Source organism: Meleagris gallopavo, chromosome 1, assembly GCF_905368555.1.
Source record: "Meleagris gallopavo chromosome 1, MGAL_WU_HG_1.1, whole genome shotgun sequence".
NCBI lineage: Eukaryota > Metazoa > Chordata > Aves > Galliformes > Phasianidae > Meleagris > Meleagris gallopavo.
This window is the reverse complement of record NC_139404.1, coordinates 6,321,358-6,348,158: the sequence shown is the minus strand read 5'-3', so window position 1 is coordinate 6,348,158 and position 26,801 is coordinate 6,321,358. Positions and strand designations below refer to the sequence as shown.

Below are 26,801 nucleotides of genomic sequence, written 5' to 3'. Positions count from 1 at the left end.
TCATTGGTTTTATCTCAATTTAATAGAGGATTTATTGGATTTGTGCAAGACAGTTACTTCTAACATAAGAAAAAATATCACAGCAACATATACACACAAAACAAGGTACACAAAACAGAAGTAAGGTTATATACAGATTATTAGCAGCTAGACTCATAGTTTCATATAGCACATGGCTTTACTCACTACAGTTTTAGGCACAGTGAAGAGTTTACCAACTGGATATCTGCTATGGTGAAAGGCTACAACAAAAACCTCATCCACATGGGCAGAATGAAAAGCTGTGAGTCCCACTTCCCAGCAGCTGAGAACACAGCCCTACACAAGGCTGAAAGAACACAGTCCAGCTAATTCAGCACACTGCAGCTTTAGGTATTAAACATTAAAATTTGTACAGAGATACATTTTTGAGTAGGGTTCCATTAGGGAGTTCAGTGAACGGGCTGAATTTCAGTGGGACACTGAGTGTCACCTCCCCCCAACTCTCACTTAGCGTGGATTCTCAGCTGTAAACAACCCAAAGTAGAGCTGGCAGAGAATGATTAGATGTGAAGATTGCTCTGTACATCCCTCACATGTATAATGCAAAGTTGTCTTTAACAGCATTCACAAGCACAGAGGCCATGAAACATTCAGGTTGACTTAGCAGGTTATGTTAATAAATTATGATGCATCGGCCCCATGCTGTCCACATGTGAAACTCCATCCCAGGCAGCTCTGAAGCAGGTGCTGTGATGCTTTTCTGTGCTTCCTTTTCTTTCAAATTGAAGACTGGAGACTGAAATCCCAGCAAAATAAGAATATGATTTCTTTCCAGCATACAAGAAGCCTTCTTTGTTCCAGCAGGACTTCTCACGTTTGATTATGCATGCTTACTGCTCTGCCAGCCTCAGGAATGGCTGCATTTCTTAATTACTGGGTGCTTATGTACAGTATGGCTGTCACAGGGAGGAATGTGATCACTTACCCAGCAAAAAAGCTGCAAAGAATTACTGAGCAACAGAACTGTCCGGATACCATAACAATGCAATTAAACATTTAAAGCAGCAAGCAGGTAAATTAAGAACAACAACAACCAAAACCTTTAACTTATGAGGCAGGTTAACAACTACGAAAGGATTCTTCCTTCACAACAGCTTCATTTGCAAATACAGCTCAGCAGGTTTGAAATACTTTATCACAAGAAATACAAACTTGTTTATCACAGTTATGTCAGAGCTCCTCTAAGAAGGGTGCGGCAGTTTCTATTATTGCCACTCCTCCCCTCCAAGGTTTATTTATCAGCTTCTCAGGGAAGAGAGGGGGCTGCTGGGGGCTTCAGAAAGTGCAGAGAATAAAGGAGTTTTCTCCTTTAGAGAGAGAGTCTGAGAATTCCTACCCGTGTGGGAGGCTGGGGTTTGGCACTGGGGTTTTCAGTGGCTGATATGATAGTTTCAGGTACGTGAAAAGGAAAGGGAGTTTTACTACAGAAGAGCAGCTTTGCCATATATGCTAAAAAAGAATAAAATCCCAAAGCATACCAGCACACGTTTTGGGACCATCATGAAAAGCATGTCTATTGAATGAAGGCAAAATGCACTAACATGGACCCTCCAGGAGCAATGTGCTTTTACATCCCACTCTCTCCTGTGACTCCATTTAGCTGCAGGAATTTTGGCTACAATTTGTTACGTATTGGCAGGGCAGAATCAAATAAGGCTCTGAGCAGAGGGTTATTAGGTCTGTCAGACTAGAGGAAGATCAAATGAGTTGTTTTTTTTTTTTTTTTTTCTTTTTAGAAGTATCAGAATTTACACCTTTGCAGTGTAGCACAGCTGGTGCTTGAAAAGTAACAGCTTCTTCATGGGAACATCAAGGTGAAAGGTGAGACTTCTGACAGAACCCTCTCACGTTTGGTATGGAGTTGACTCCTTCCTATGGCTTCTCCTACAGAACAGCTGGGATTGCAGATTGTCAGGAGGCTCTTTGGCTGTCAGTGCAAAAAGCAATACAGGGCACGTATTCTTGAGGCCTGTCTGGTGCCTTACACTGGACACAGGTTGTGAGGGCAGGGCCAGGAAGCAGCAGCTGGGAAGGAAGGAAGGCAGCTTTGAGCAAAGCAGCAGAATAATGCAGTCACTCACTCCAAAACCGGGGCTGCTCCAGTGAGAAGGTCAGAACTGGAGCTGCCCTCTGCACAGTCTTCAGTTGAGTGGGCACAGAGCAAGAGAGCAGAAGAGTCCACCACCAGAAGGGAATGAAAGCAAAGCCTGATAATACAGTGTCACTGAAGTGTCACACTACTCAGAAATTCCAGTTTTGACATATCTCAAGCTCCCATAGCACAGACGTGTGCAAGACAGAGCTCTCGTGTTTTTTTTTTGGCTTTAAAAAGAGCAAAAGGAAGATTGTCCATTAAGATTGCTATGTACAACAATACTGCACCGTACACTTCATTAACAAGCTGTCCCCTGCTACAGTCCAGCATTACTTAAATAAAATTCTTCTTAACCACAAAGAAGAACAGATGAGTCTCTCTACAAGAAGTAGGGCAGAAACCCACCAATATATATGGCCTTACACAGTGCCAGTCTGTAACTAACAGCCATGCCACAGTACCAGCATCTCCTTAGCTTGCCTGAAGCAGAGATCTTCCCACATCTCCTTCCAATCTGATCCCAATCCCATCAGGATTGTTCCAGCCCAAAGTCAAGCTGTGACTTCCCTTCCATTGTCTCATTCCCATCCAAACTATGCAGTCTCTTTCAGCAGTCCCAGCTTACGCAGTGCCTCTCTCCTCGCTTCTTCTGTTGAGCCACGGCCAGAAAACTTCACTGTTATCCCCTGGGATCGAAATCCTGAAGGTCTGGGTAGGGAACCTGACCTCCTCCTCATATCCAGGGTTAGGTTAGGTTGCTTGTAATCATTAAAACCTTTTGCTGTGTTCTGCTGAGTGACCTTGCTAGCATTAAGAGCTACCTCTGGTTTGATTGTTACAGTTTTGCCCGTAGGAAGGAAAGGGCTGGGCTCACTTTTTAAAGCTTCATGGATGTTTTGGTATCCATTGGGAACAGCATCTGCCTGCTTGGGCTGCGCATCAAGCTGCTGAGTACCTGGGGCACGATCCACTGGGTCCTGAGCTGGCTTTCCCTTAACAAGGCCAAGTTTTGTCAGGGCCTCATAGCGCGTTTGCTCAGAGGAGAGATCCCTTAAGGAAGAACTTCTGTTGCGTGACAAGAAATCATTTTTTTGCTGCCTCTCCTCCAATTCAGTTGCCAGAAATCCCCCATTGATGTTGGCCAGCACTTGAGCTCTCCGCTCCTGTACGTTAACTGCTGCTTTTGAGATAGTCTCATTGAATTCTTTGCCACTGACATTTGTTATATTGATATTGCTTGGAAACCGGTGCAGTTTGGGTGCGGGCGCAGGAGGGTGCTTTGGAGCTGCAAAATAATCACCGTTGGTTACCACAGTTTTCTTCCTGTCAGAATTCCCTTCCTTCAGGGTGCTGGGGAAACGCACCCTGCTCTCCATTTGTTGCTCAGACATCTTCTGGGCCACAATGAGTGGAGTGGGGACAGAGCGAAGCAATTTCGGATGCTGCACTGCAGGAGGAGGTGGAGGAGGGAGAGTCTCACACATCTGTGGTGCTGCTACAGAGGGATGTGGGGGAAGGTCAGCAGGTACAGCCGGCTTGGGGCTCTCAGTTCTCCGCGTAGCATCCAACACTTAAAAGAAAAAGCAACAATAACCTCATTAAGTCACAGAATCATAGAATGGCCTGAGTTGAAAAGGACCACAAAGACCATCCAGTTTCAACCCCCCTGCTATGTGCAGGGTCACACCACCAGACCAGGCTGCCCAGAGCCACATGCAGCCCGGCCTTGAATGCCTCCAGGGATGGGGCATCCACAGCCTCCTTGGGCAACCAGTGTGTTACCACCCAAGTCCTCACACAGAGCAGAACAAAGGGTTTTCTTTCACCAAGAGTCAGCACACATCAGTACCACCTCACCCAAACTTTCTAACAACTGAACCACAAGCAATGACGTCTCATAGAGGATCCTGGAGTTCAAATCACCGCGTTGCCCTCCTCCCATTCACTCTGCATGCTGGCTTTACTGTGTTTCAAAAGGCTTCTGTAAGTTTTGCATATTCTGATTTTTGTTCAAAACTGGATTATGTCACAGCTAGGTCAAAAGGAACAAACATTTTCAGGAAATACTGCTACCTGGTTCTGCATCTTTGCTGGGAGGGCCTTCATGGTCACTGCTCTCAGGTGTTGACTGCGCTAAGTCAATGATATCTTCAGTCTCTGAATGACTGGACACATTTTCTTCTGTTGACCTTGGAGACTGACAGTGGATGCCACTGTCACGTAGGACTGGTTCCTCCAAGTCATCTTCTAAGGCATCTATTGTTTCCTCAAAGAACGTGAGAACATCCTGCTCTTCATGAGTTAAGTACTTCATACTCTCATCATCCTACGTGAAAAAAAAGGAATAAACATTAATCTTAATGCCCTGCAGATAAGCACACAGAAGTACACCAATAATAAGTACAGAACCCTGGTTTGAAAGAGGAAAAGCAGCAGAACGCAACAGGCAGTGGTCTCATGAGAAGGATCTCCTGCTTGCTGTGCCATACCTTCCCAAAGAGGCATCCAATCACACAGCCAGGAGCTCACAGTGCACTCATGTTGGCAGAGGAGCAGCAATTGATTTGTCATCCTTTCTGAAGTGCTTAACTTCAACTCAGCAGACCGGTGTCCTTTTGAGTTGGACCAAGAAAACTGCTAACAAGAGCACAACAGCTGATGACAAACTAAACCAAACCACACAGCACTGTGCCTTTACACATGCTGAGAACATCTTCTAACCCCAGAGTGGAGCTGCCATTTCAGTCACTGTGTCAGGTTCAGGGATGAAGGCTGGGAGCTGCAGAGAGGAAGGGTACATTCAGGACAGTTCAACAGATGGGTTTGCTCTAGAGCAGAAAGGGAACAAACTGGGGGGACTCGGCTGCTAGGAAGGCAGAGCTAGAGCTGAAATATGGCTCCACCACTGCAAACTGAGTTACCCTGAATTCAATCATAAATTACAGATGAGTAGTAAGAAGAAGGGAAAAGGTTTCTGGAAACCTCTTGAGTTATGGAAAGAAAGAAATTAGACTATCAGGAGGATGTGTTCCCTAGCAGTAAAAGGCCTTGGGCTACTTTGTCCAGCAGGAAACAATCCTGTAGAGCACAAAAGTGATAAATAATCACTTCAATCATCTAATCCTTATTTTTCCACGAGTCAGTGCTCCTGATTAACTCAACATCACCATGAGAAGCGAGGCAGCGACGTGCAAACTCTTACCTCCACCCTGGGAAACACTTTTCCAGAAGCTCAGAGATGACCAAGAATGATTAAGAAAGGCAACACATGAAGACAATGGATACAGGAAGGACATTTCCCAAGAGAGCTAAGTAAGTTCTGGAATGTAATTAAGCATTGTTGGGAAGTGAGGTTTTCCCTTTCTGGATTGGATTTCTCTCCCACTATGGTGTATTGCAAGTTTTGCCACCAGAAGCTTGGGAAAAAAAAAGCATCAGTAAAGCAATTAAAGACAGATTCCATTCTCTTCTCTGCTTTTGACTTCTCAAAGAACGTATGGCTGTCCATGCATCTAATTACTTCAGTTCAGGGGAATTCAGGCACATAGCTAAAAGCAGGCATTACAAATACTGAAGACTTTTCTTGCTGGAGCAGCAGAAAGTGCTTCAAACTCACTGCGCACATTCAGGCCTTATATTAGGATAGGGAAAAAAAAAGCAACTGTTTAGTTCAACCTGTTAGCTCCTATGCAAACAAAGCTTTTACCCTCATCTGTGGCATTAAAAACAGGAACAATGTACCTCTGTAGAAAAAGAATGCCCACAGATTAAGAACTATGAAACACTGCATTGTATCGAGGAGCAATTAGTTTCCAAGCACTTCAAACAGTACAGGATGAGAAAAATAAGTGCTTCAAGGCTCTTCACTGCATTGCCCTGTAAATAAAGGCATGAAACACAGAAGACTCCAGCAGAACTGCTACAACAGCTTAAAGTTGGATGCCATTTGCAGCTGCCTATTTAAAGCACTAACTTCAAAGGCTGACATATTCCACAGCCTGCACTCACTGCACGGCAAAGCTCAGTTTTCAAAGTCCAAGGAAAGTTTTACAGCTGAACTTGAAAAGTGAGAGACAGACAAGCCTTTTTTTTTTTTTCCTCCCCTTTATGGATGTTGCAATCTCCTTCCTTCCCCACCCAAATACTCATAGGGCAGCTATGTCTAGAAGTGAGAGAATGACAGGAAAGGAGCTGTTGTTTGGTAGGTGGTAGCTCCAGCCCAACAGGACTCCCAGAAGCTTTTGTTGTGGGTGAGCTCATCGCAGGAACCAGACATCCGCAGGCAAAGGAAAAAAAAAAAATAAAAGGGTTTTTGGTTTAAGAGGTTCACGGTGGCAGCAGATCCAGCATGTGGTACTACGTGAAACAAGTACCCATCCCTTTACAGATACATCTGCAGTACATGGCATACCTAGATTTGTTGGAATGGGAGGAGAGCTGTGATGATGATGGGAGGCTGAAGCACTTCCCCTACAAGGACAGGTTGAGAGAGCTGGGGCTCTTCAGCCTGGAGAAGAGAAGGCTGCAGAAGGACCTTATAGCAGTCTTCCAGTACCTGAAGGGCTTACACGAAAGCTGGGGAGGGCCTTTTTTTTTTTTTTTTTTTATAGTGACATTACAAAGGGAGGTGGCTTTAAACTGGAAGAGGGTAGATTTAGACTAGATATTAGGAAGAAATTTTTTTTTTTTTTTTTACTGTGATGGTGGTGAGACACTGGAACACGGTGCCCACAGAGGTTGTGGATGCTCCCTCCCTGGAAACATTCAAGGCCAGGCTGGATGGAGCTTTGAGCAACCTAGTCTAGAGGCAGGTATCCCTGCCTATAGCAGGGGGTTGGAACTAGATGGTCTTAAAGGTCCCTTCCAACCCAAACCATTCCATGAGTCTATTATTTGAAAGGCCAACCTCATCTCAGTTAGCACTCATCTCTTTCTTCATACAGCTTCCTTTCTGGATGACCAATGTCATTTCAGACAGCAGAAATAAAAATACAGCAGCTCTAGAGGATGAGCAGTATTATTTCTTCAGGCAAGGCAAGTTTCAGTTCTAAGATAGCAATAATTCCATTCTAGACATGCCACCATAGCAAAGATAATTAAGACAAACCTACCAGTGACAGGTTGGTCAAAGCAAAGGAGCTCAGAGATGCAATTTAAGCCCCTGGTCTGAGAACAGCAGCGTACTGCAGGCAATACAAGTGGGTACCTTATACTACAGTAGAGCTTTCAGAAAGATGGGAAGAATTTTGTTGTGGTTAAGTGGTGCCAGCTACGATTAAGGCTACCAGGTCTATTTCTAATTAGTTCATTTTCCACATATTCCAAATAATGGGATAGTTCATATTTTTTCTGGGCTGGTTTTCTAGGCCTCATTTCTCCTTGAATAATCTGGGTTTGTAACAGTCCAAGAAGAATCTCTCCAGTTATTCAAGCTATTCCATCATTCTTTCCAGTAACGCACAACTCAATACATAGAGACACCTCCCCAAACCAAGTCTCACACACACACACACACACACACACACACACACACACACACTTACCTGCTTTAGCAGCTTCTGCCTAAAGAGAGCCTAAATTTAAAAGTTGTGCCTTAGTTGAGGATTAAAAGGACTCTCAGACAGAAGAAATTCCAGATGCTGAAATGGCCAAGTATGCTCAGCTGGCATTAATATTTTAGAGCCTTGTGCAGCCTAACATTTCTGCTTATGCCAAACAGGAAAGGTGCCTAAAGAAAAATAGCTCTCTTTCTTTCTTCCCTCCCTTCAATCACAGAATGGCCGGGTTGAAAAGGACCACAATGATCATCTAGTTCCAACTCCCTGCTGTGTGCAGGGTTGCCAACCAGCAGACCAGGCTGCCCAGAGCCACATCCAGCCTGGCCTTGAATGCCTGCAGGGATGGGGCATCCACAACCTCCTTGGGCAACCTGTTCCAGTCCTGTTCAACTCCCCCAGCTTCTCATTTCATAGAAATGATCCCCTTCCTACCTGTCCAAGAGAGTCAGCTAGTACTAAAGGGCCACAAAAAGCTCTCAAACACTGACTCTGCTGCTCACATCAAGGCACGTGGTACAATTTGCTATCTCTGACACTGACTTCTGTTTAGTAAGAGGCAGCTCAGCCCCAACACTCTTTTGGAAGATGAAGCTGCTTGATGGTCACAGGCAATTCATCTGAAGTTCATTCACAACTGCACAGCCTTTTAATGAAGCTGAGCTGGTTATACTTACTGGCCCCTGAAGGAAAGAGATGGAGCAGAATAAAGATCCATGTTAGAGTCCAGAAGAAATTCAGAAGATCATACCCTGACCTGGGATCCTTTGACTAAAAGCAAACTGCCAAGACATCCACAATAGTTAAAAATATTTATATGTTAATGGTCTTCTAGCAATCTTCAGAATCAAACACTATTACCCACATCTAACAGCTTCATTTCGTCCTGCAGAGTACCACAACACTGGATTCAACTGACTCGGTCACTTCACAAAGGATTAATGTATTGAAGAGTTAAGGGTTACAGTTCCCTGGGGGAGAAATAACCGAATGCCTCTCAGAAAACACAAAGGGAACAAGCTACTGTAAATACGTAGAAAGAGATCAGAGGAGCATCACTTACACCTGAGCCTGCTAATAACACGAGACAGTTCTTGTAAAATAAGCAGGGAAAACAAAAGCTCTGAGAATAAGAACAGCATCAGGACAGATACAAAACCTTCAGTGATTAAAACAAAAAGCACTTCTGGTTACATTCGTAGAAAAGTGCAACAGGAGGGGCTGTACAGCTCCATTGCTTCAGCGAGAATCAAGTAAGTTACAGACAAGAGCAAGAACTCCCAAACCAGTCCAAACCCAGCCAAAGCAGCCCACTTTCTCAGCAGGCTGCCCCCAGCCAGCACCACTGGTGCTCAGGGCAGGAGAACAGAGTCAGGAGAACAACACTGCTACACACTGCATTTGTGTTTTTCTTCCCTACATCCTCCCCGTTTCCAGCAATACACTGCTTAAGGACTTCCCAGTTGTATCCACATCTACGTGCTTAATAGCCCATAATAAGCCTTTGTAGCATGAATTCATGGTATTGTTTAAGCTCATTTAAATGGCTGGCATTCACAGCATTCTGCGGCAGCGAGTTCCATAGTTGGTGTGCTGTGTCAAAAAGCACTTCCTTTACAACCCACTATCTGATGATTTTGATAACACTTCATTTGTGGAAGAAGACTATAATAGTGAATATTGTTATGTTCAGTCTGCTAGCATAATTGTGCTTGCATGCCTTGTAATAATTAGCAGAGCATATAGTCAATTGATTGTAGATGAAGAAACTAATGATCTAGAAGCATTAAAGAAACAAACAGCATGAACTAAAATAATGGACTCAACAAGACCTACCTGCCTGTAAAAAAGAAAAAAGCGAGCTCAAGCAATACTGAATCTACTTGAACTCTGAAAAGATCTCTTTTGGATCAGAGTCCAGCTTATTTCAGCTCATCCCCTTAATCTCTGTTTCAGAACAACCTGGGAAAATTCAAAAGAACTTTCAGGCTAAAGTCACTAACGCTTTCCCCCCCCCCCCAAAAAACAAATCATTTCACACCCATCTAGTTTCCTCTGAGAGGTTCATTGACTTAAGCAACAGGTGTAAGCACAAAATGTGATACATGCTGAAGGCCTTATGGCATAGTCCTCCCCCCAAAATACACTAATGGATGAATAAGGAATCATAGAATGGCTTGAGGTGGAAGGAATCTCAAGGATCATGAAGCTCCAACCCCCCAGCTGCAGGTTGGGCCACCACCCTCCATATCCAATACTAGAGCAGGCTGCCCAGGGCCCCATCCAACCTGGCCTTGAACACCTCCAGGGTTGGGGCATCCACACCTTATACTTAGGAACTCAGATGAAATTATTGAAAGGTGTCAATATAACTGAAAGGCATGGGAAAGAAGTTCATAAGAAGCAGCATGATGCATCCCAAATCAGATAATGAAATAAGACATGCCCTGAACATATTTAGCCCCAAACCTCTGTTATCTGATACTTTCCTAACAGTAAACAATTAACTTGGTATCTGCTGGCAGCCTCACGCTAAAACGTGTAGCTTTGAGAACAGAGTGGGACAGAGTAACACCTTCATGACCCATATGGTGTGCTGGTAGACCACACGTTATTTCAGCTGGAAAGAAGATGCTGCACAAATAGAGTGATGATCAACAAGCAATAGAAGACAGAAGTAGCTGCAGGTCAGTTTGAATGCTGTAAAGAGGGGTGGGGGGAGAAACAGCACCACTGAGGTATGCAAACGTCATATTGGGATATATTAACCAGGGTGATGAAATCATAGCACATCCTCACACAGAACACAGAGTTCTGATCCAGCCACTGAACTTCCAGAAGGGTGCAGCCAAGCTGGACTGGGCCCTTAGCAAAGCCACGAGTGCTGCCAGTATGTTTGGCTGTGCAGGAAGGTTGGAAGAATGCAGCGTGTTATTTTTAAAACAGCAAGGAATGGGTGGCAGGCAGACACAGCCTTGTATGTATTACAGTCCATAAATGGCTGACCATCAGGCTCACAAAGCTTCCCTATGTTGTCTAAAGCAAAGACAAGTAGAAATTGGTTTACATATTACAGCAACTTGAATTCAAGTATTCTCTTAATGAGAAGTAAAAGGGCAGAAGACAGACTGCTCTGGAGATCCAGGAGTGCCTATCAGCGAGGTTAAGAGAGCAGAGCTACCCACCTGCTGGAACAATCATCACCCACTTGATTCTGCTTTGAAGCAGAATGATGCAGTTTATGGATCTTGAAAGCAATTTATGCATTACAGCAACAACATTCTCACCAGCACATTTTTACAGCCAGGTCATTCCTTGCTAGGAGACAAGCACCTTATCCCTAGTCCTATACTCCCAGACTGAAGGAAGCAATCCCCAAACTCCTCTTCCTCCTCACTGTTTGCCTTGCTGGTAGAAGGAATGACTTCTCTTCCTTAAGTCATGCTACCATCAACCTGAAGTGGATGAAGCACAGCATAACTCTCTCTCTGTGCCCTACAAACAATAGCTGCCACCCAACCAAATGCAGCTATGTAGGACAGGGTCCCAGAGACACAATCCATCTGTTTTCCTGAACTCCTAAAGCCACACTGGCATCCCAGGACCTCTTCAGAGGGGCTGGGGCAGAGACAGCAGCAAGATGCACTTCTAAAACCAGTCTGCTGCATTTGCATCATCTGTACTGATTGATAAGGATAAAGATAACAGCAACTAGTTTTTAGGCTGTAAGAAATAACTGTGAAATGACTAGGTGAGCTCCAAGTTAAATGTGGGAAACAAGATACTAAAACAGCTCAGACCACTCACAGGATGCTTACTTGCCTTGTCTGCATACTCAGTGTTGGCAGTGTCATCAGTACTACACAAGGCATCCGTGATAATGAATCAGTGTCAATGAATGGGTATCAGATCTTGTTAGAGCCACAGAAGAGCCTTGTCCCAAGAAATAACAGAGTAAGATATCTTCTGAAATTGTTACATGGTTGTGATTCTTCAGGTACTTGATTAGTGACCAAAAGAAATGGTCACTTGACTGACTTCACCACTATCCCAAAAGAACAGTGATAACTGGGACATTAACCAAGGACTGGTCTGATGTGAAGCACAGCACAGCCTATTGAGAGCAACCCACTAACCCTCAAGCCTAGCCCTCAATAAGACACATTTAGATACAAAAGATACTGAAGTCATCAACATCCAAGACACTCATACAGCTCATTACAGCGCAGTTCCAAATCAGCACTTCAGCAACACTCATCATCCTCTGGTATGACCTTAGCAGGGATACTGTCCTAGCATGTCATTCACACCTAGAAACTGAAGTAGTTACTCGTGGCTAAGAATGGGTACAATTGCAGGAGTGAAGAGGTGAGGTTTGTCTTTAAGAAGCCAGCCTGCACACACCTCATCTAAGGGAAAGGACAAATGAATTGAGAAAAGCAAAGAGCTAGTTTTATCTCCAGAGTAAGTGCCTTAAATTGCTGCAGCTGTATTTCACTGAGAGTTAATCCTTGCAGCACCTATCAGAGAACATCATTCAAGAACAGCTTTTGGAAGTTGGAATTGCCAAGCAGAGCAGAGCATCTTTGTTTAGCTTCCCTCTTGCATAGCACAGCAACTCCCATGCATGGAGGAGTGCACTCGTCTCATGACTTCGTTGAGGATCTGCTCTAACACCACCCTCATTACAGAGAAGCCAGAATGGACATGAAAATTCACATCCTCCTAGAAGAGCTTTTATGGCCACAAGATCCAGAGAAAGGAAACAGGTTTAGGTGGTGATGAGAGATGAGAATATCAAAGCAAACACTCTGCCCATCTAAGCACAGGTTCTGGTGCTTGTCTTCAGCTGCTGTGATAAGTTTGACACTGTAAAAATCAGGTTCACATATCTATGATTTACAGAGAAAAGTCTACTGCAAATTGTGACAGAACATCCACAGTTCACTTTCCACTCAGAAAGAAATACCTGACCACAATTGTCAGAGATTAAATAAAAGCCCCACTGTGTATGTAGATAAGCTGAGAAGTCTGGCAAAAATCAAGCTCAACTGACAACACCTGACTGCTAAGAGCCACACTGACTTAGTTCTGTTTTAAGCACATTTTGGCACGTGAAAGTTTACATCCATATCCTAACCATCTCTAAATCCATAACCAGCTCCACAAGAAAGGATACCAGCACACACTCAGCATACAGAACAGCCAGCAGTCAGCCAAACCAACTTTAGAGCTGTCAGCATAGGCTTAAGCTGGTCCAAGTGTTTGTCTCCATTACCACATCCTTTGGTTTGTTTGAATTCCACAGAAGCAACACAAAGGTTATGTTTAACAACTGTAGTTTGACACTGAAAAGCTTAGGAACGTCATTTTTGTAATCAGGCAGGAAGAAAGCTGCAGCAGTACAAGCCTGCAAGAAAACACACTGCTACGCTTCTTTTTGCTACCCCCTGCTTCCCATTGGGCCATCAGGTGTTTGTCATCTTCTCTGGCTTCCCTTGAAATGTTCAGGAAGATCATCAGGAGCAGTATCTCACTACTTTAAGTGAAATATTTGCTGTGAAATTTCTCCGCATCTAAAGTAACCCAAAAGAGAAGGCTATTCCTTAGGACAAGGGAGGGATTCTAATTCTAGCTGATGCATCATCATATGAGTTATCACATGGTAAGATCTAGTTAGATTAAGGTAACCTATATCACTTCCTGACACAGCAGACTCAGGATGAGACTGCACAAACAGACTCACTTCTATATAGCCTCATTACTCAATAGTGATTTATTTCATTTATTTTTCAAATGACCAGTCTTATGCCTTTTACCACAGCCAAGAATAAAACTCATGGAAACATGACTGGCTGTGAACTGTGACACCAGAAAACCAGAGTCAAAGTAAAAAGCATAAAATTAACTTGTAATTCTTGAATTAGAAGTGCAATTCCCATTCTAATTCTCCAAGATCTAACCAGCTTCCTTGAATATTAAGGGTATATTGCTTATTACATGTCCAAATGGTGCACTTGGATCTTACTTCAACCTCCACTACCCTCACCCTTCCAACGCTCCTCCAGAGCAGACCAGAAACAGTTAAGGGATTAGATGCAGTACTATTTGTTTTGTGTTTCAAGTAGCAATACAAGCTGAAGGATACAGCAGAATATTAACTAAGTTGTGGTATTCTTGCTAGAACCAACCCTCAGCTGCCAAAAAGCTCACCAAGTAGTGCAAAACAGAGCATTTGAGTTGCATTAAAAAACACAGGTATCAACTTGCCAACTTATTTTCATCACTTCTTCTTTCACAGCAACAAGCTACTTCTTTTAAAGAAAACAAGTAGGGAGGGCAGAGGGAAAGATATGGAAAACTTAATTTCACATTTAATGCAAGACAGAGATTTATATTCCCATCTAGGGAAAGCACGTTTACCAGAGTGATCTCTCCTCAATCAAAAATGGATGCTTTTCAGATGGTTGTGATAATTGAAAATGCACAAGGATCTGTACCTGCTTTCTAGGCTTAGCATGTCACAGTACAAACTATCCTGCTGAGTTCACTGCCTGAATCATCCTGCTAATTAGAAAAATGCAGAAGTGCATCCTACTCCCTCAATTACTCACATACTATTTAAATGGCCACACACTCATATTCGCTAATCCAAAGACAGCTTTGTTTATGGTGACGTATTTGTTACTCACCTAATTGCATGAAGGTGGAATAAACTGAGACCTTCCTTCAGTACTGTCAACAAAGAACTTAAGCAAGAAACAATACGTTGAACCAAGCACTATCCTCACCTTCCTTTATGAACTACTTAACAAAGAGAGGGCAGAGAGGCAAAGAACTGTGAGCTACTTGCAGGCAACAAACCAACTTATCCATGCTCCTTAAACTCATTCCCAGTTCTCTAATAAAATAATAAAGCACTCTTCAGGCTTTCTGAGGCAATCAGACCAGAATAACAAGCTGTTGTACCACATCAGAGTAGCTACTTCTGTCTTCCAGCTCATTAACAGCCAAGTCCACAGCCCACTGTTTGGTACCAGAACTCACAGAGATCATGGCTTTGAAAAAAAAAAAAAATAATAATAATAATAACCCCATGCTATGAACCAAGCTACTCATGTAACTTGCATCACTAAGCATAAGGCTCATTAAGCACTTACCATGGCAAGGTTTTTGCATCTAGCTTGGTTGCCACAATTCTCCTCACCTCCACCCCTCTCCATGCTCCCAAGTGTGCACTTCAGAGAGATTTCAGGTGTCGTTTCAGGAAAATCTGACAGGAGATTTCTAGGCATCACACCTTCTGGACTTATTGATTCCAATGCAGCACAGGATGCCATCAGCACATTACGTAGTGCTGCCAGTTGTATTCATTTCTGAAAGCAGAAAACACAGGTTTAAATACAAGGAGAAGAAAACAAGCAGTAAAAGGATTCTATGTAAGTTATTATAAAGCATCTCTTTAATGCTCTGGAACATGCCTAACTCCTGTGGGCACCTTTAAAAAAAGGTCTTACTCTACAAGAGTGATTTTAACAACCTGATGTAGCAGGATGCATCCCATCCCATGTGCTTTCTAATCAGACATCTACTCTTACAAGCACAGACCCTACATAAACATCCATCCTACAGGTTCAGCTTTTGTTTTCCATTATGACTCATCATTAACAGTAATAAAACCCCATAGATTGAGAGACGAACAGACCCGATTTTAAGTCTCTTCAGCTTTTAAAAGCTTATAACAATTTATCAGACACTATTTATCTATATAAGAGAAACAGAACCCAGTTCATTTTCTAACAACACTGAATTTAACTGTTTTCTCAAGCTGCTTTATGTTGACTACTTCTGGTTAAAGACCTACAAACCGAGCATAGTTCCATTTTTGCACCATCATATCATACAGCAAGATTGCATTTTAAAGCTTATGAAGCTTTTATTTCACTCAGTCATGAAGAAACAATGCTTGCACATTTGGAAGATGCTTACTGGAACAGACATGCACCAGCACTTACTGGAACAAAGCTTGTTCTTTAAGTCATCCTAGAGTTCTATTCTGCAATACGTCTCTGAATTATCAGATCACAAAATACAGCAGAATTCCTTTCTTCATTTTCCAAGTATCACACAGACCTGCGTCACCCTTCTGCACTAACAGCACAAACAGGGGAGGAAGGAAAGCACAAACTGATTTTAATGTGTTGCAAAGATGTTTCTCTGCAATAAGAAATTGCATTGCACTGAGGAGCAAAACACCTCACTCTTTAACCTGTCTTCTCAGCCATCCTGCTGGTGACTGGGAAATAGCAGTGACACATCCCTCAAAACAGCTGGCTGTGAGGTACCAGGTTACATGGCACCAGCTGGGAATTAGATAACGTGACCCTGACACCACACAAATGAAATTAGATGGTCTGCCTTCCAAGTGCTTCTCCCTTTATCACGGCTCAAGAGGTGACATGAGAAGCAAAGTCAGTCCTGCATCTCCAATTCAATTGGATTGCTTCTCCTTCCTCCCTACCACTTTCAGCTCCGAGCTGAGAAACCAGAGCCTCTCTGTGAGCTGATCAGCGTTTCATAGCAGTGAGATAACATCTGCCAGCACCGAGCAACAATTCCATCTTGCCGATCATCTCCTCCCAGGAGAGAGCTATGGCATTACCAGAGGTATGTACCAGTGCTCCCTCCTCTATGCTGCAGCACCAACATCTGTCCTGTGGGAAGACACCCACACAACGTAACCAGGCTGCGGTCCAACAACTCTTGGAAGCACAAAGCGAGTAAACAGAGTGCTGGATTTCCACAACACAAGTATCTGAAAATTGCCAGACCAGATGTTCATAAGATATGATTTAACCTTGATTCTTCCCAGGAAAAGAAAACATTCTTGCTTTCCTCTATTAATAACGTGAGTTACAGTCACAATGCATCCTCGAGATAATGGTCTGTTAGTGCTACCACTGAGGCAGAAACGTGCTGTTGGTCGTGGCTTTAAGAACCACACAAGTGTACATCAGAACATCACAGCACCTGCCATACCTCTGGTTGCCACATACCACAAAGCCACAATGAAAAGGGCTGTCATTTTTTAGTGGAGTTGAAGTCTAAGAGCAGCACACAAAACATAGATGTAACAGTTAGAAGGCACTTGACTGCTCTGAAACTCTCAGAAGCAAGTCACTGGGAGGCTATGTCATCTCCTAACTTTCTGGGTGAAGTGTGGGCAAAAGAGTACTTTTCCAGTGAGGGACTATTAGAGGTACACGCTCCCCCTGACATTCAACAAGAGGTGAGTAGTAATCCCAACCAACATCACTTTTCATTCAGGTAGCTCAGCATAAGCTGGCTATGCCACAACTGACCAGCCCCTCACTGATGCATTATAGATTTCTTCAGTTACACTCAAAACCCGGTGAACTTTTAATGGACTACACTACAAGGAGAGGTCACAGCTCACTGCTCCAGAATACTGCAGGTACCATGGCTGAAATTAAGATGTGGAGACTGTCTAATGAGGAATACCCAGGTTCAGCAGTAACAACCATCAAAGCCATGAGTTCTAAATACCAACAAATAACGTCCTGTCATTCATTCTGGAGTTCAGGCTCTGATGTCCCATAAAGCTCCTGAACAATGAATAAAGGCAGTGACTGCAGCTGGTTTGGAGAGCCTCCCACACAAGATCAAGTATTGCTTCTGCCTCTGTGCTGTAAGCCATGCCTTCTTTGGAGGTTCCACTCATTTCAGAGAGGCCAAGGAGAGGTGCAATGAACTGTTACCCTGCAGGAAGGGGGTGATAAAAAAAACAATTCCCTTCTTCTGTCTTCCACACCATCTTTCACACCTGAGAGGCTGTTAAGTCATGAGCAGCTCCCAAACATTACTTCTCCCTTCTGCTATGTTTTTGTGCATTAAGGATTAGCTGCTCCCACATATTTGTACAATGCCTAATGCAGCCACAGCTGATGTGCACTGCTGCAATACACACGTTTTACAAACAAATTCCCTTCCTTACCTTAGCTATCACAGAAGACTCTTCATCCTTTTTACGTCCCCTCTTCATTTTGTGGATTTAGGACAGAAATAGCCAACAGTGTAATGAATTTCAAGGAGACCCCACAGGCTGTGCCAGTAGGAATGCCAAGGTAACCAGAAGGGGTTCAGAAATAAAGTAACCATCACCAGAGGAAGCAGGAACAGCAGGGCGACAGACGGCTGCTCCTCCTGACCTTCAGAGATGCACTGCAAATTAAACCTGCTCACTACAGGATCTGTTTCCTGGTCTGCTCAGCACATTACAGTGTTTTGAGGCTTTTTAGGATGTTTTGTTATTGATACAAGGGTACAGAAACGTGACAGGATATTAAAAACAACCATCACAGGGCAGCTGTGATTCTGTCAGTGAAAATGATTGCTTCTTGGTCACAGTGGAAGCAGCTTTCACAAGGTATCGATGAGGACACAATTCAACATATGCAGGTTGGCAGAGGGTAAGAGAAAGAAATTGAAATATTGAGTTTTACCTTCAAAAGATTTAATTTTGCTTTGGCAGGGGCACGCAGTTCAGAGGCTGTAATAAAGTGCCATCAAAGATAAAGTGCTGTCTGTCCTTTAAGAAGAAAAACAATTTAGTTGTGGGCTTTTTTTTTTTTTTTAAATAGTTTTGCTGACTAAGATTACTTCTGACTGAAGTTCAGTTCCAGTATTTAAAAGGGACTGTTTCTGCAGTAGGAGATGGAAAAAGATATTAATAATCCTGTGTGAAAACCAGCTTAATAAACAAGAGATCAATTCCACAGAAATGGAAGACATTGAGAGGCCAAAGACAGGCGTTGTGTCATCCAGCAGCCAAAAGCCAGCAGCCAGCACCATACATTTACTGCACAATACAATTAGAGCAAGTAAAGTCAACTTTTCTTTTTTTAGGAAGTTCTTATACATTTTTTTAAAGGGCACAATATCAGTCTTTCCCTCTCTCCACCATACAAAAGGATTTCTAGAGGATGCTTGGTGAGAACAGCTAAATTACTAAGCTAGATCCCTAGGCTGAGGCTGTACTCTGAGCATCACAAACACAGTGCCTGGTTTTCAGCAACTATTCTGCAGTGATACAAGTGGGACAGAACTGGCCAGTGAACCTGAACACTCGTTTCATTCGTTGACTGTACACACCCATACCAACACATGAGCTTAACTCTCTGTGCTCTGTCAGTCACCTTGTATTCAGTGGCAGTGCTCAAGTTGAGAGTTTGCTTTAAAAAAAAAAAAATGACAAACCCAAACATCTGAAAGTACTCTGAGGTCATTCACAGTCACTGTATAAAAAAATGATGGTACAAGGGCAGGCCAGAGAACCTGCATTGCTATTTGCCTCTGACAACAGCTAGCAGCAGATGCTGAGGGAAGAGTACATCTAAAACAGAGCAGTAATTCATTCAGCTTCCTGCACGTCACAGTCAAGGACTTCCAAAAACATGGCAGGTATCTGTGTCTAACAACATGATGAAAATCTCCTTGTATTAAGTGCTCCTGCAGCATACCTCAGAACCAGCCATACAAAGTCACAGCTAAATACAACAGACTGGCCCAGGACACATCTCTGCTGTGCCACTGTGGCTGCAGACTGCTCCAAGTTGGCTGATCCAGTGGGGTGGACATATTTCCTCCTTACAGATTACTCAGTAGCCACATTCTTCTTCACTGCCTGAAATATAGAGGAAATTCTTGAGCTTTATAGGCGAGCTATTTCCTACTGCTGTGATATACAGGAAGTTGGAGCCGTGGGGGAGCAGACCAAGTGACAGTGCTGCCTACAAAAGCCAAACACCACGGGCAAGTTGGCCAACTAGGAGCATGCAGGACAACCTGAGGTGCTGCTTAGCCCTTTTTGCTAGCAAAGACAAGCCCTGGAATCAAACCTTGTAGGCTATTCTCACAAAGAGTTAACACAGCTGGACTAAGAACCAACAACATTAGTTTTTAGGAACGGAGGTCAACCAGAACCAGCCAAGAGTTCAGCTCAGTTTTCTTCTCCATATCACTAGCACAGATGCTTGCAATGCACGGTCTCATATCACAACAAAAATTCTGGCTGTCCAAAAACAGAGGTAGCATTACTTAAGTCCAGTAACACTTCTTGTTCTTGTTTAGAGAAGGGCTGTCATCACTGCACATTTGGCCAAACAGAAACACCTACCATTAAAGACAACAAAAGAAAAAGGAAACACAAGAAGAACACCCCACCCCAACCTATAACAGTGGGGGCCTCTAAATAGAGAAAAAAAGAACATTTTGATTGAGATTTTCAGAGCTGGTGCCAAACAAGTTGGAACATTTAGCAAAGTGGGAACTCTGGGTGCTCTCATGGTAGCCCAGCAGCCTGGGACAGACACACACCAACCACTTCAGGAATTACAGTGCTAACAGCCACGTGAGACTCCCAGAATGCAATATTTCAATTAAATATTTGGTTTTAAACTTTCTAGTTTCTGCATTTCTATGGTACATTTGTAACAAACTTCCAGACTTTTCTCCACAGACTTGAGAGCTACAAAATCCGTTGGCTTCAAAGCTAAAAACAAAGATTCTCTCAGTCCTCTAAATCTGGAAGCTGGAGCCTCTAGAAACACACTGGATGTCATTCATACAGCTTGTGCTTGAATTTGCAAGAGCTGCCAACAACGAAATAATTAACCCTGTGTACACAGGTAGCAAAAGAACCAGATGGGTAATGCACCAGTTCAGCAGAACGTGAATCCAGCTGCTTTCATTTCATCACACACCTAAATGGTTCACTGAATTACAACTCAAATAAACGAAGCAATCCACTTTTAAATGAAATGGCCACAAAGCAACGTTTCCATCAGCTGCTAAACAATAATTCAGTCATTAGACTGAATTCTCCAAATCACATTTTGCTCAGAAACAACACTTGAGGTCCCACCTCTGAGCACGTTAATCCCAGCCTCAAATGACAGAAAGAAGGATTCAGTATCATGCTTCATTCTTAACTGGTTTTTCTTGATATTCAAGAACAGCCTTTTTGAGACATTATACCTTTGGAATTTTGTTGCCTGATATACACAGCTAAGCCAAAACAAGGCAGGCAGCCTTCTGCAGAGCTGTCAGTATCTGTCTCCTGGTTCTCCCTCCACTGCTAAGGAAACGCTGCCTCTTTTAAACAGAGGGTGGAACGCCACTGCAGGCTTTCACAATGTCACATACATTCATCCAGTCTAAAGACAGAACCTGGCAGGGGGAAAACTGTAAAGCAGGTCCTTATGCATCTCTGCCTCACTCCTTGTAACTAATCTGTGTTCCCAGTTCATTACAGAAACTTCATCTGAATCCCATTGCCTACAGCTAAGGCACCACTGGGAAAGCTTTGTGCATAACACTGCAGGTTAAACTACCAGAGAAACATCCCTAATGTACTCTCAATCCCTCCCTATCACAACTAAAAATAAAACTCTGCTCACTGCAGGCAGTGTTTTCTTTAGGTTAATACCTTACACAAGGACAGGGCTCTCATTGGTAGCCTGTGGTTGAGATTTGATGATCAGTATCTGTTTAGTGGGAAAACATCTGATAGCCACGGCTGTCCAGTCCAGTCACCTGGGCTTCCAACAGTTGGAAGTGATGGCTCAGGTCTCCCCTGATCACTTTAAGTGATCTTGTATAAACTGCAGCAAAGAAAGCATCCAGCACTCTTAAAGTTACATCAGGCAACATCAGGGTGGTGCTATGACAGCCAACACTTTGGAAACATGAAATCTACACCAAGAATTTAGGCTCAGACTCCACTATAATTAGTCAACTTCTGTCTCATTACAGGTGTAGCATCACCAGGGTCTAAGGCTGCATTACGTAATGACTGTTACAGTCATCACAAAGGTGAACCAAATCCTGCTTTACTAAGTACACACAAGGACAGGACAGTTTTCAGCCCCAGTACTTCTGTGTCATGTCTCAAAAGGGGATTTTGTGTTGCTTTCCTGCATTCATCAGTGACTGCTGTGACAGTACAAGGAAGAGGGCAGAAGATATTGAAAGCACAAAATAGATGTTTACTTTAAAAATAAATTAACTTAATGGTCATTTAATTCCTACATAAGCACATAAAGGTCTATCTGCCCAAGGTGAACTGAGCTGAAAACAGCATTGGCAAAACAAAGCAGTAAATTCTTGTCTCGTACATTCATTGGTAATAGGAATGATCAGTAAATACCTAATTGAGAGGGAGATCTTTAAGCAGTTTGTTACACTGGAAATTAAAACTACTTGCTTCTATTTTCTAATTAAATAAGCGGAAGGATGTGGCAACAGAATTTGCCAAAGCCTGTCTGGCTGGCTTTGAGAGCCACTTTTATTGTCATTTATTTTCACGCTCCAATGTTTTAGAAGGTCAGTCAGTCTGTGACTTGTCAACCGCCAAGGAGTTACGGCGTTCGTTACTATATCCAACCAGCCAGTCCCTCTGCCAGCATTCTTGGTTAATATTTCTCTCAGAGGCATACATATGAAGAAGGAAAAGCAACTATGATCAAGAGGAGAAGAGTTTCACTATTCACAAAGCACAGAGATTTAACATAGCATCCCCCTGCTTCTTCCCCATATCAGACTTCATTTGTACTTCTAGTCATAAAACTTGATATTACTCATTCACTCTCTGTTGTAAGAACTCAAAGCAAACCCACAGTGAGAAAGATATTGAATAGATTTTTGCAGCACTTTCTTTCAGCTATGAGTAATCAGTTTTTTTCTTTTCTGTTTAAACATCAGCTCTTCCCCTCTCCCCCTCTCCCCCCCGACCCACACAGGTATTATCACTGCAAAGGAAAGAAGTCCACAATAGTTATTCCGTACAGTAGTAGCCATGCAATGAAAAATACCTGCAATGCTGCATTAGCCAAGGACCTGTAGAAAAGCCTGAAAATAGTATCTTTGTATTAGCTTAAGCTAGAAATTGCAAAAGCTTCAAAGACTCACGCTTCAGTTTAGAAGGAAGTTTTTCCTTCTGTTCGCTTCATAAAAGGAAAGAGGAGAGAAAGCAATCACTACGTTTCTGATACTTCATTGTAATAGTTTAAAATCCTTGCTATAATAAAAAGAAGACAGCCACCCTCCAAATTTTTTGCCTGCATCATCTCTTGGGTATTGCTCACATGCAGGATGAAACGCAACAGATTTCCAGCTGCCTCCTCTGGGTGTCATACGCAACCAAAAGCTATTTGGGAAACATGCCCTTGAGATCTTCAATCACTGAAAATCTGCAGCATTCGGAAGTCTGTGGTTTCTCTTACACATACTAAGCCTCGTCCGAGCTACCCAGGCTGACAACCTTCAGAAGCACCAGCTGCCTCACACCTTCTCCAAACAAACTTGACAGAGGGTAGGAAAAATATTTTGAGTTAAAACCTGCTGCTGTTTAAGCCAACAGTTTTTCCAATGGTAAAACTACATTGTGGAGAGTCGGGAAGCAATGAAGAAGAACAAAGCAGCTCTTTACCATCATCCTTAGTCAGCCCATAACACCACATATAGCATCATTAAGGTTGGAAAAGACCACTAGGATCATCTATCCTAGACACTGACCCACCTCCCCATGCCCACTAACCACATCCCTCAGTGCCACATGTCCATGTTTTGCGACTACCTCCAGGGACAGTGACTTTACCATCACTCTGGGCAGCCTATGCCAATGCCTCATCACTCTTTCTAAGATTTTTTTTCCAGTACTCAGCCTGATCAAACCATGGATGCCAGCACATCTGAAGTTTAACAGTGCACTTGTATGAAACCTTTTATAAACACTTTCACTTTTTTTTTTTTTTAAATTAAAGTCGCCAGTAACAGTTTGCTGCTGCGTGTGGATTTTTTAAACAGGTTATGACAAAGAAGAAAAATTCAATGAATTAGAAGATCTTGTAAGCAGGGCAGGGAATAACTTTTCACACTGTCTAGCAGGGATAAGGCAAGGGGGAATGCTTTAAGATATTAAAGAAAAAAAAAAAAAGGAGGGGGGGGGGGAAGATAAAGGTTAGATGTGAGGAGGAAATGCTTTACTCAGAGGTGAGGCACAGCTGCCCAGACAAGCTGTGGGTGCCCCATCCCTGGAGGTGCTCACAGCCAGGCATGATGGCCCTGGTCAGCCTCAGCTGGTGCTGGGCACCCAGCCCACGGCAGGGGTTGGAGCTGTGGGGCTTTATGCCACCTACGACAGCAGAGGTTTCTGCTGAAAGTTCTTCCTCCCATTCCCCATACTCTGAACCACATCCCGCCCAGCAGCACCTCTCCCGTGCCGTGCCGGTCTCTCTCTCCTCGCTCATAACATTACACGCCACTTCTCCGCTGGAGACCGGAGAGCAGACAGCACTCCGGTGCGTCACAGCGCACTGCCTGGAGGAAGTTTAGAAAACAATAGGGCAAAAAGTCGAGCGGGACAGCCCCCATCCTTATTGCTTTTTGAGATAAGAAGTCGCCCATTCGCGAGGGATAAGACAAACGCTGGACTCATCCTACCCGGCGCTGATAAGCGCCTGAGGAAGATCGAGCCGGAGCAGGCGGAGCGGCACACGGACACCCGCGGGTCCGCCCGGAGAGCGGTGGGAAAGACCCCAGGGCAGGGCACGGGAGAGGCGCAGGAAGGGAAAGTCCCCTGAGAAGGAGCACCTGGAGAGAGATTTGAAGAAAACTCACCGGCTGCTATCAGAAATCCGCGCCTCTTCTAACAGGGACAGCAGAAGGACGAGGGACGGCAAGTTCTCCAAGTGCTCTCAAGCCAAACGCACGCTCCACCAAGCAGCCGAACTCATACGCACTGCGCCCAGCCAACACCCACGGCGGGCGGTTAAAACAGCAGCGCTGCGCGGGGGACAGGGCGGAGCGTTCCGTCCCGGTGGGAGCAGCGCTTCGTCATGGCTCCGCCTTGCCCGGGCGGGACGGCCGGCTTTGTCAAGTTGTCAGGGATCTACGTCCATCACTCCTCATGGCCAAGCGTGCCGGGTGCGGGTGTCTGTGAGGGAGGGCAGGGCGGGGGCGCCGCCATCTCCGCCCGCGGTGCGAGGGGGCGGTGCCGCCCGGGAGCCCTGAGGTGAATTCCCGCCCCGCCATTGGGGTGCGGTGTTCTTCACTCCGCGCTGGGGAAGTAGCTCGGTTCTCAGAGCTGTCCCTCTGCTGAGAGATGTTAAGGGTGATGGAGGTGACAACAGTACAAAGTTATCAACTGCCTGCGTGCTTCTTTCTGAGCGTCTTAAAGGGGGAAAGCGTTCTGCGTGTGTTAAGCAGTGCTGCCCATAGCAGTTCAACAACATGTTCCATCTACTCTTTATTACTAATAATGATGATGATGATGATAATAATAGAATGATGATAATCATACTGCCTGGTATTTATTTATAGAAAGTATGTGCAAGGCTATGTCAGCCATCAGATGAATGATTTGATTTATGTCCCATGCCGTTGTAACAATTTCAGGCTGTTTTTAGGAAGGGCCTCTGAACAGCTCTTACAGAAATAATTATTTCATGTCCATGCTGTGGTGGCAGTGTTATTTGTGGAGCAGAAAGTGCCTGAACACATGGAAGAAGGAGATGCTTCAGGACGATGTGGCCCTACCCACGAGAAGTGTTGTGGCAGAAGCAGGATGAGGGAGCTGTGTGATTTAGGTCAGCAAAGCTTGGGAGCAGTGAGACCATAGCCAGCATGCAGCTCGCATGGAGCCTCCTCAGGGCTGCAGGAGTGGTACCTGGGGGATAGCAGGTGGTTGGGATCCCAGGGAGAGGTTTACACTGCTTTGTGATGGATGGAGTTGGCATCTAATCTAAACAGTCAAGAGAGGAAGGGTATCTCCACTGATCTAGTTGGACGGATGATTGTAGGAAACATCTCCAGTGGATGCAGTGGCAAAGCCTGACCAAAGTCCTACGTGTCTCTCTTCACCAGAGTGTCTTTACAGCTTGCTAATATTAGCTTAGATGAGTCCCAGCTCTCTCTTTTATTCTCTGTTCTGCAAGTGACTTGGTGTAGGATCACAGGACTCACCTACAACATCTGTTACACAACAGTATGGGAGACGAAAGTGTTTCAGTTCATCAAGGAGGGACGCGGGAGTGGCATCTACTAAGTACAGCCTACAGACACTGGCTGAGGAAAACATTTTTGGGGGGGAAATGCATTTAATTGAAGAACATACTTAAATGTAAGCCTGTACTTTACTGATTTCCTGTTTGGGAACATTGTTAAACAGATGCAAAGTGCTTTGCAATTCATCAACTCGGGATGTTAGATAACGTCAGTGTGTTATTCCTACAGCATTATGTTCAAGTATATGCTAATTCACCCTGCCAGAGCTAAGGCTCTGCTTCCTAAGGACATCACCATGAGGAAGAAGGTAGTTCTGGAGTCTTGTCAGTTCCACAGACTTATTTTCTTTATTTCTTGATTTACCTTCAATACCTTGTGCTAGAATGTCTAATCTCACATTGAAAATGTGCTGTCTACGTTTTCCTACCCCAGATGTGTTTGAAAGAGGTTTTTGTCCTTCTAATCATCATTTGTATGGTTTTTTTCTTCTTTCCTCATTCTTCAGCATTATTGACTACTAATTCTGCACCAACTTTATTTTATCTGTTGACACATTCTGTCCTTAAGGCGGGGAAATTTATGGCACACATTTCCAAGTACACAGCCTATTACTGTGTATTATAGAGAACTTCCCTCCTCTGCAGCATGAAAACTTGTTATACCAGTTTAAAAATATTTCAAGTATGCATCTCCTTCCTAAAACATTAATCATTAATTAGCATGTGATACTGACATTTCAGGTTGCTACTCAATAAAGCAAGACAGATTTTTATGAGCATTTCTATCATATTCCAGTATCAACAGCACAGCATGCCCAATGTCAGTACAGTCCAATGTATGAGAAGCCCATTCTGCAACCTGTTCGGGAATGTTACCGGAGCCACTGGATTGAAACTATGTTTGCAAAGCTCCTGTTGGCAATTGGACACCTTTTCCTTGTGTTACAGCCCGAAATTCAACTTTCTTCTCACACAGAATGTGCTTTGTTGTATTTATTACTGCAAATAGCTGAGACCAGGCACACT

At 43.8% G+C, this 26,801-nt stretch overlaps 1 protein-coding gene across 2 annotated transcripts; it reads right to left on the bottom strand.

The window, feature by feature from the left end:
• PROSER2 (proline and serine rich 2) lies at positions 1-24,677 on the bottom strand. 2 transcript variants are annotated; one of them, XM_010718989.4, is made up of 4 exons: positions 24,391-24,677; positions 14,853-15,068; positions 4,208-4,463; positions 1-3,707 (listed from the first exon to the last, which is right to left on the bottom strand). In XM_010718989.4, the coding sequence occupies exons 2-4, from the start codon at positions 15,030-15,032 to the stop codon at positions 2,731-2,733; spliced, it is 1,413 nt and encodes a 470-aa protein (XP_010717291.2). In that variant the 5' UTR covers positions 15,033-15,068; positions 24,391-24,677; the 3' UTR covers positions 1-2,730. The 2 variants fall into 2 exon arrangements, with proteins under 2 accessions (XP_010717291.2, XP_003201923.2); XM_003201875.5 differs by having other exon boundaries at positions 4,211-4,463; positions 24,391-24,671.
• Positions 24,678-26,801: the final 2,124 nt, after the last annotated feature.

Coding starts and splice junctions, on each gene's coding strand:
- PROSER2 (XM_010718989.4), bottom strand. CDS start 15,032: ATGGCATCCTGTGCTGCATTGGAATCAATAAGTCCAGAAGGTGTGATG. Junction 4,464..14,852: donor GATGCAAAAACCTTGCCATG/GTAAGTGCTTAA, acceptor TTTTTCACGTAG/GATGATGAGAGTATGAAGTA. Junction 3,708..4,207: donor CAAAGATGCAGAACCAGGTA/GCAGTATTTCCT, acceptor TTTTCTTTTAAG/TGTTGGATGCTACGCGGAGA.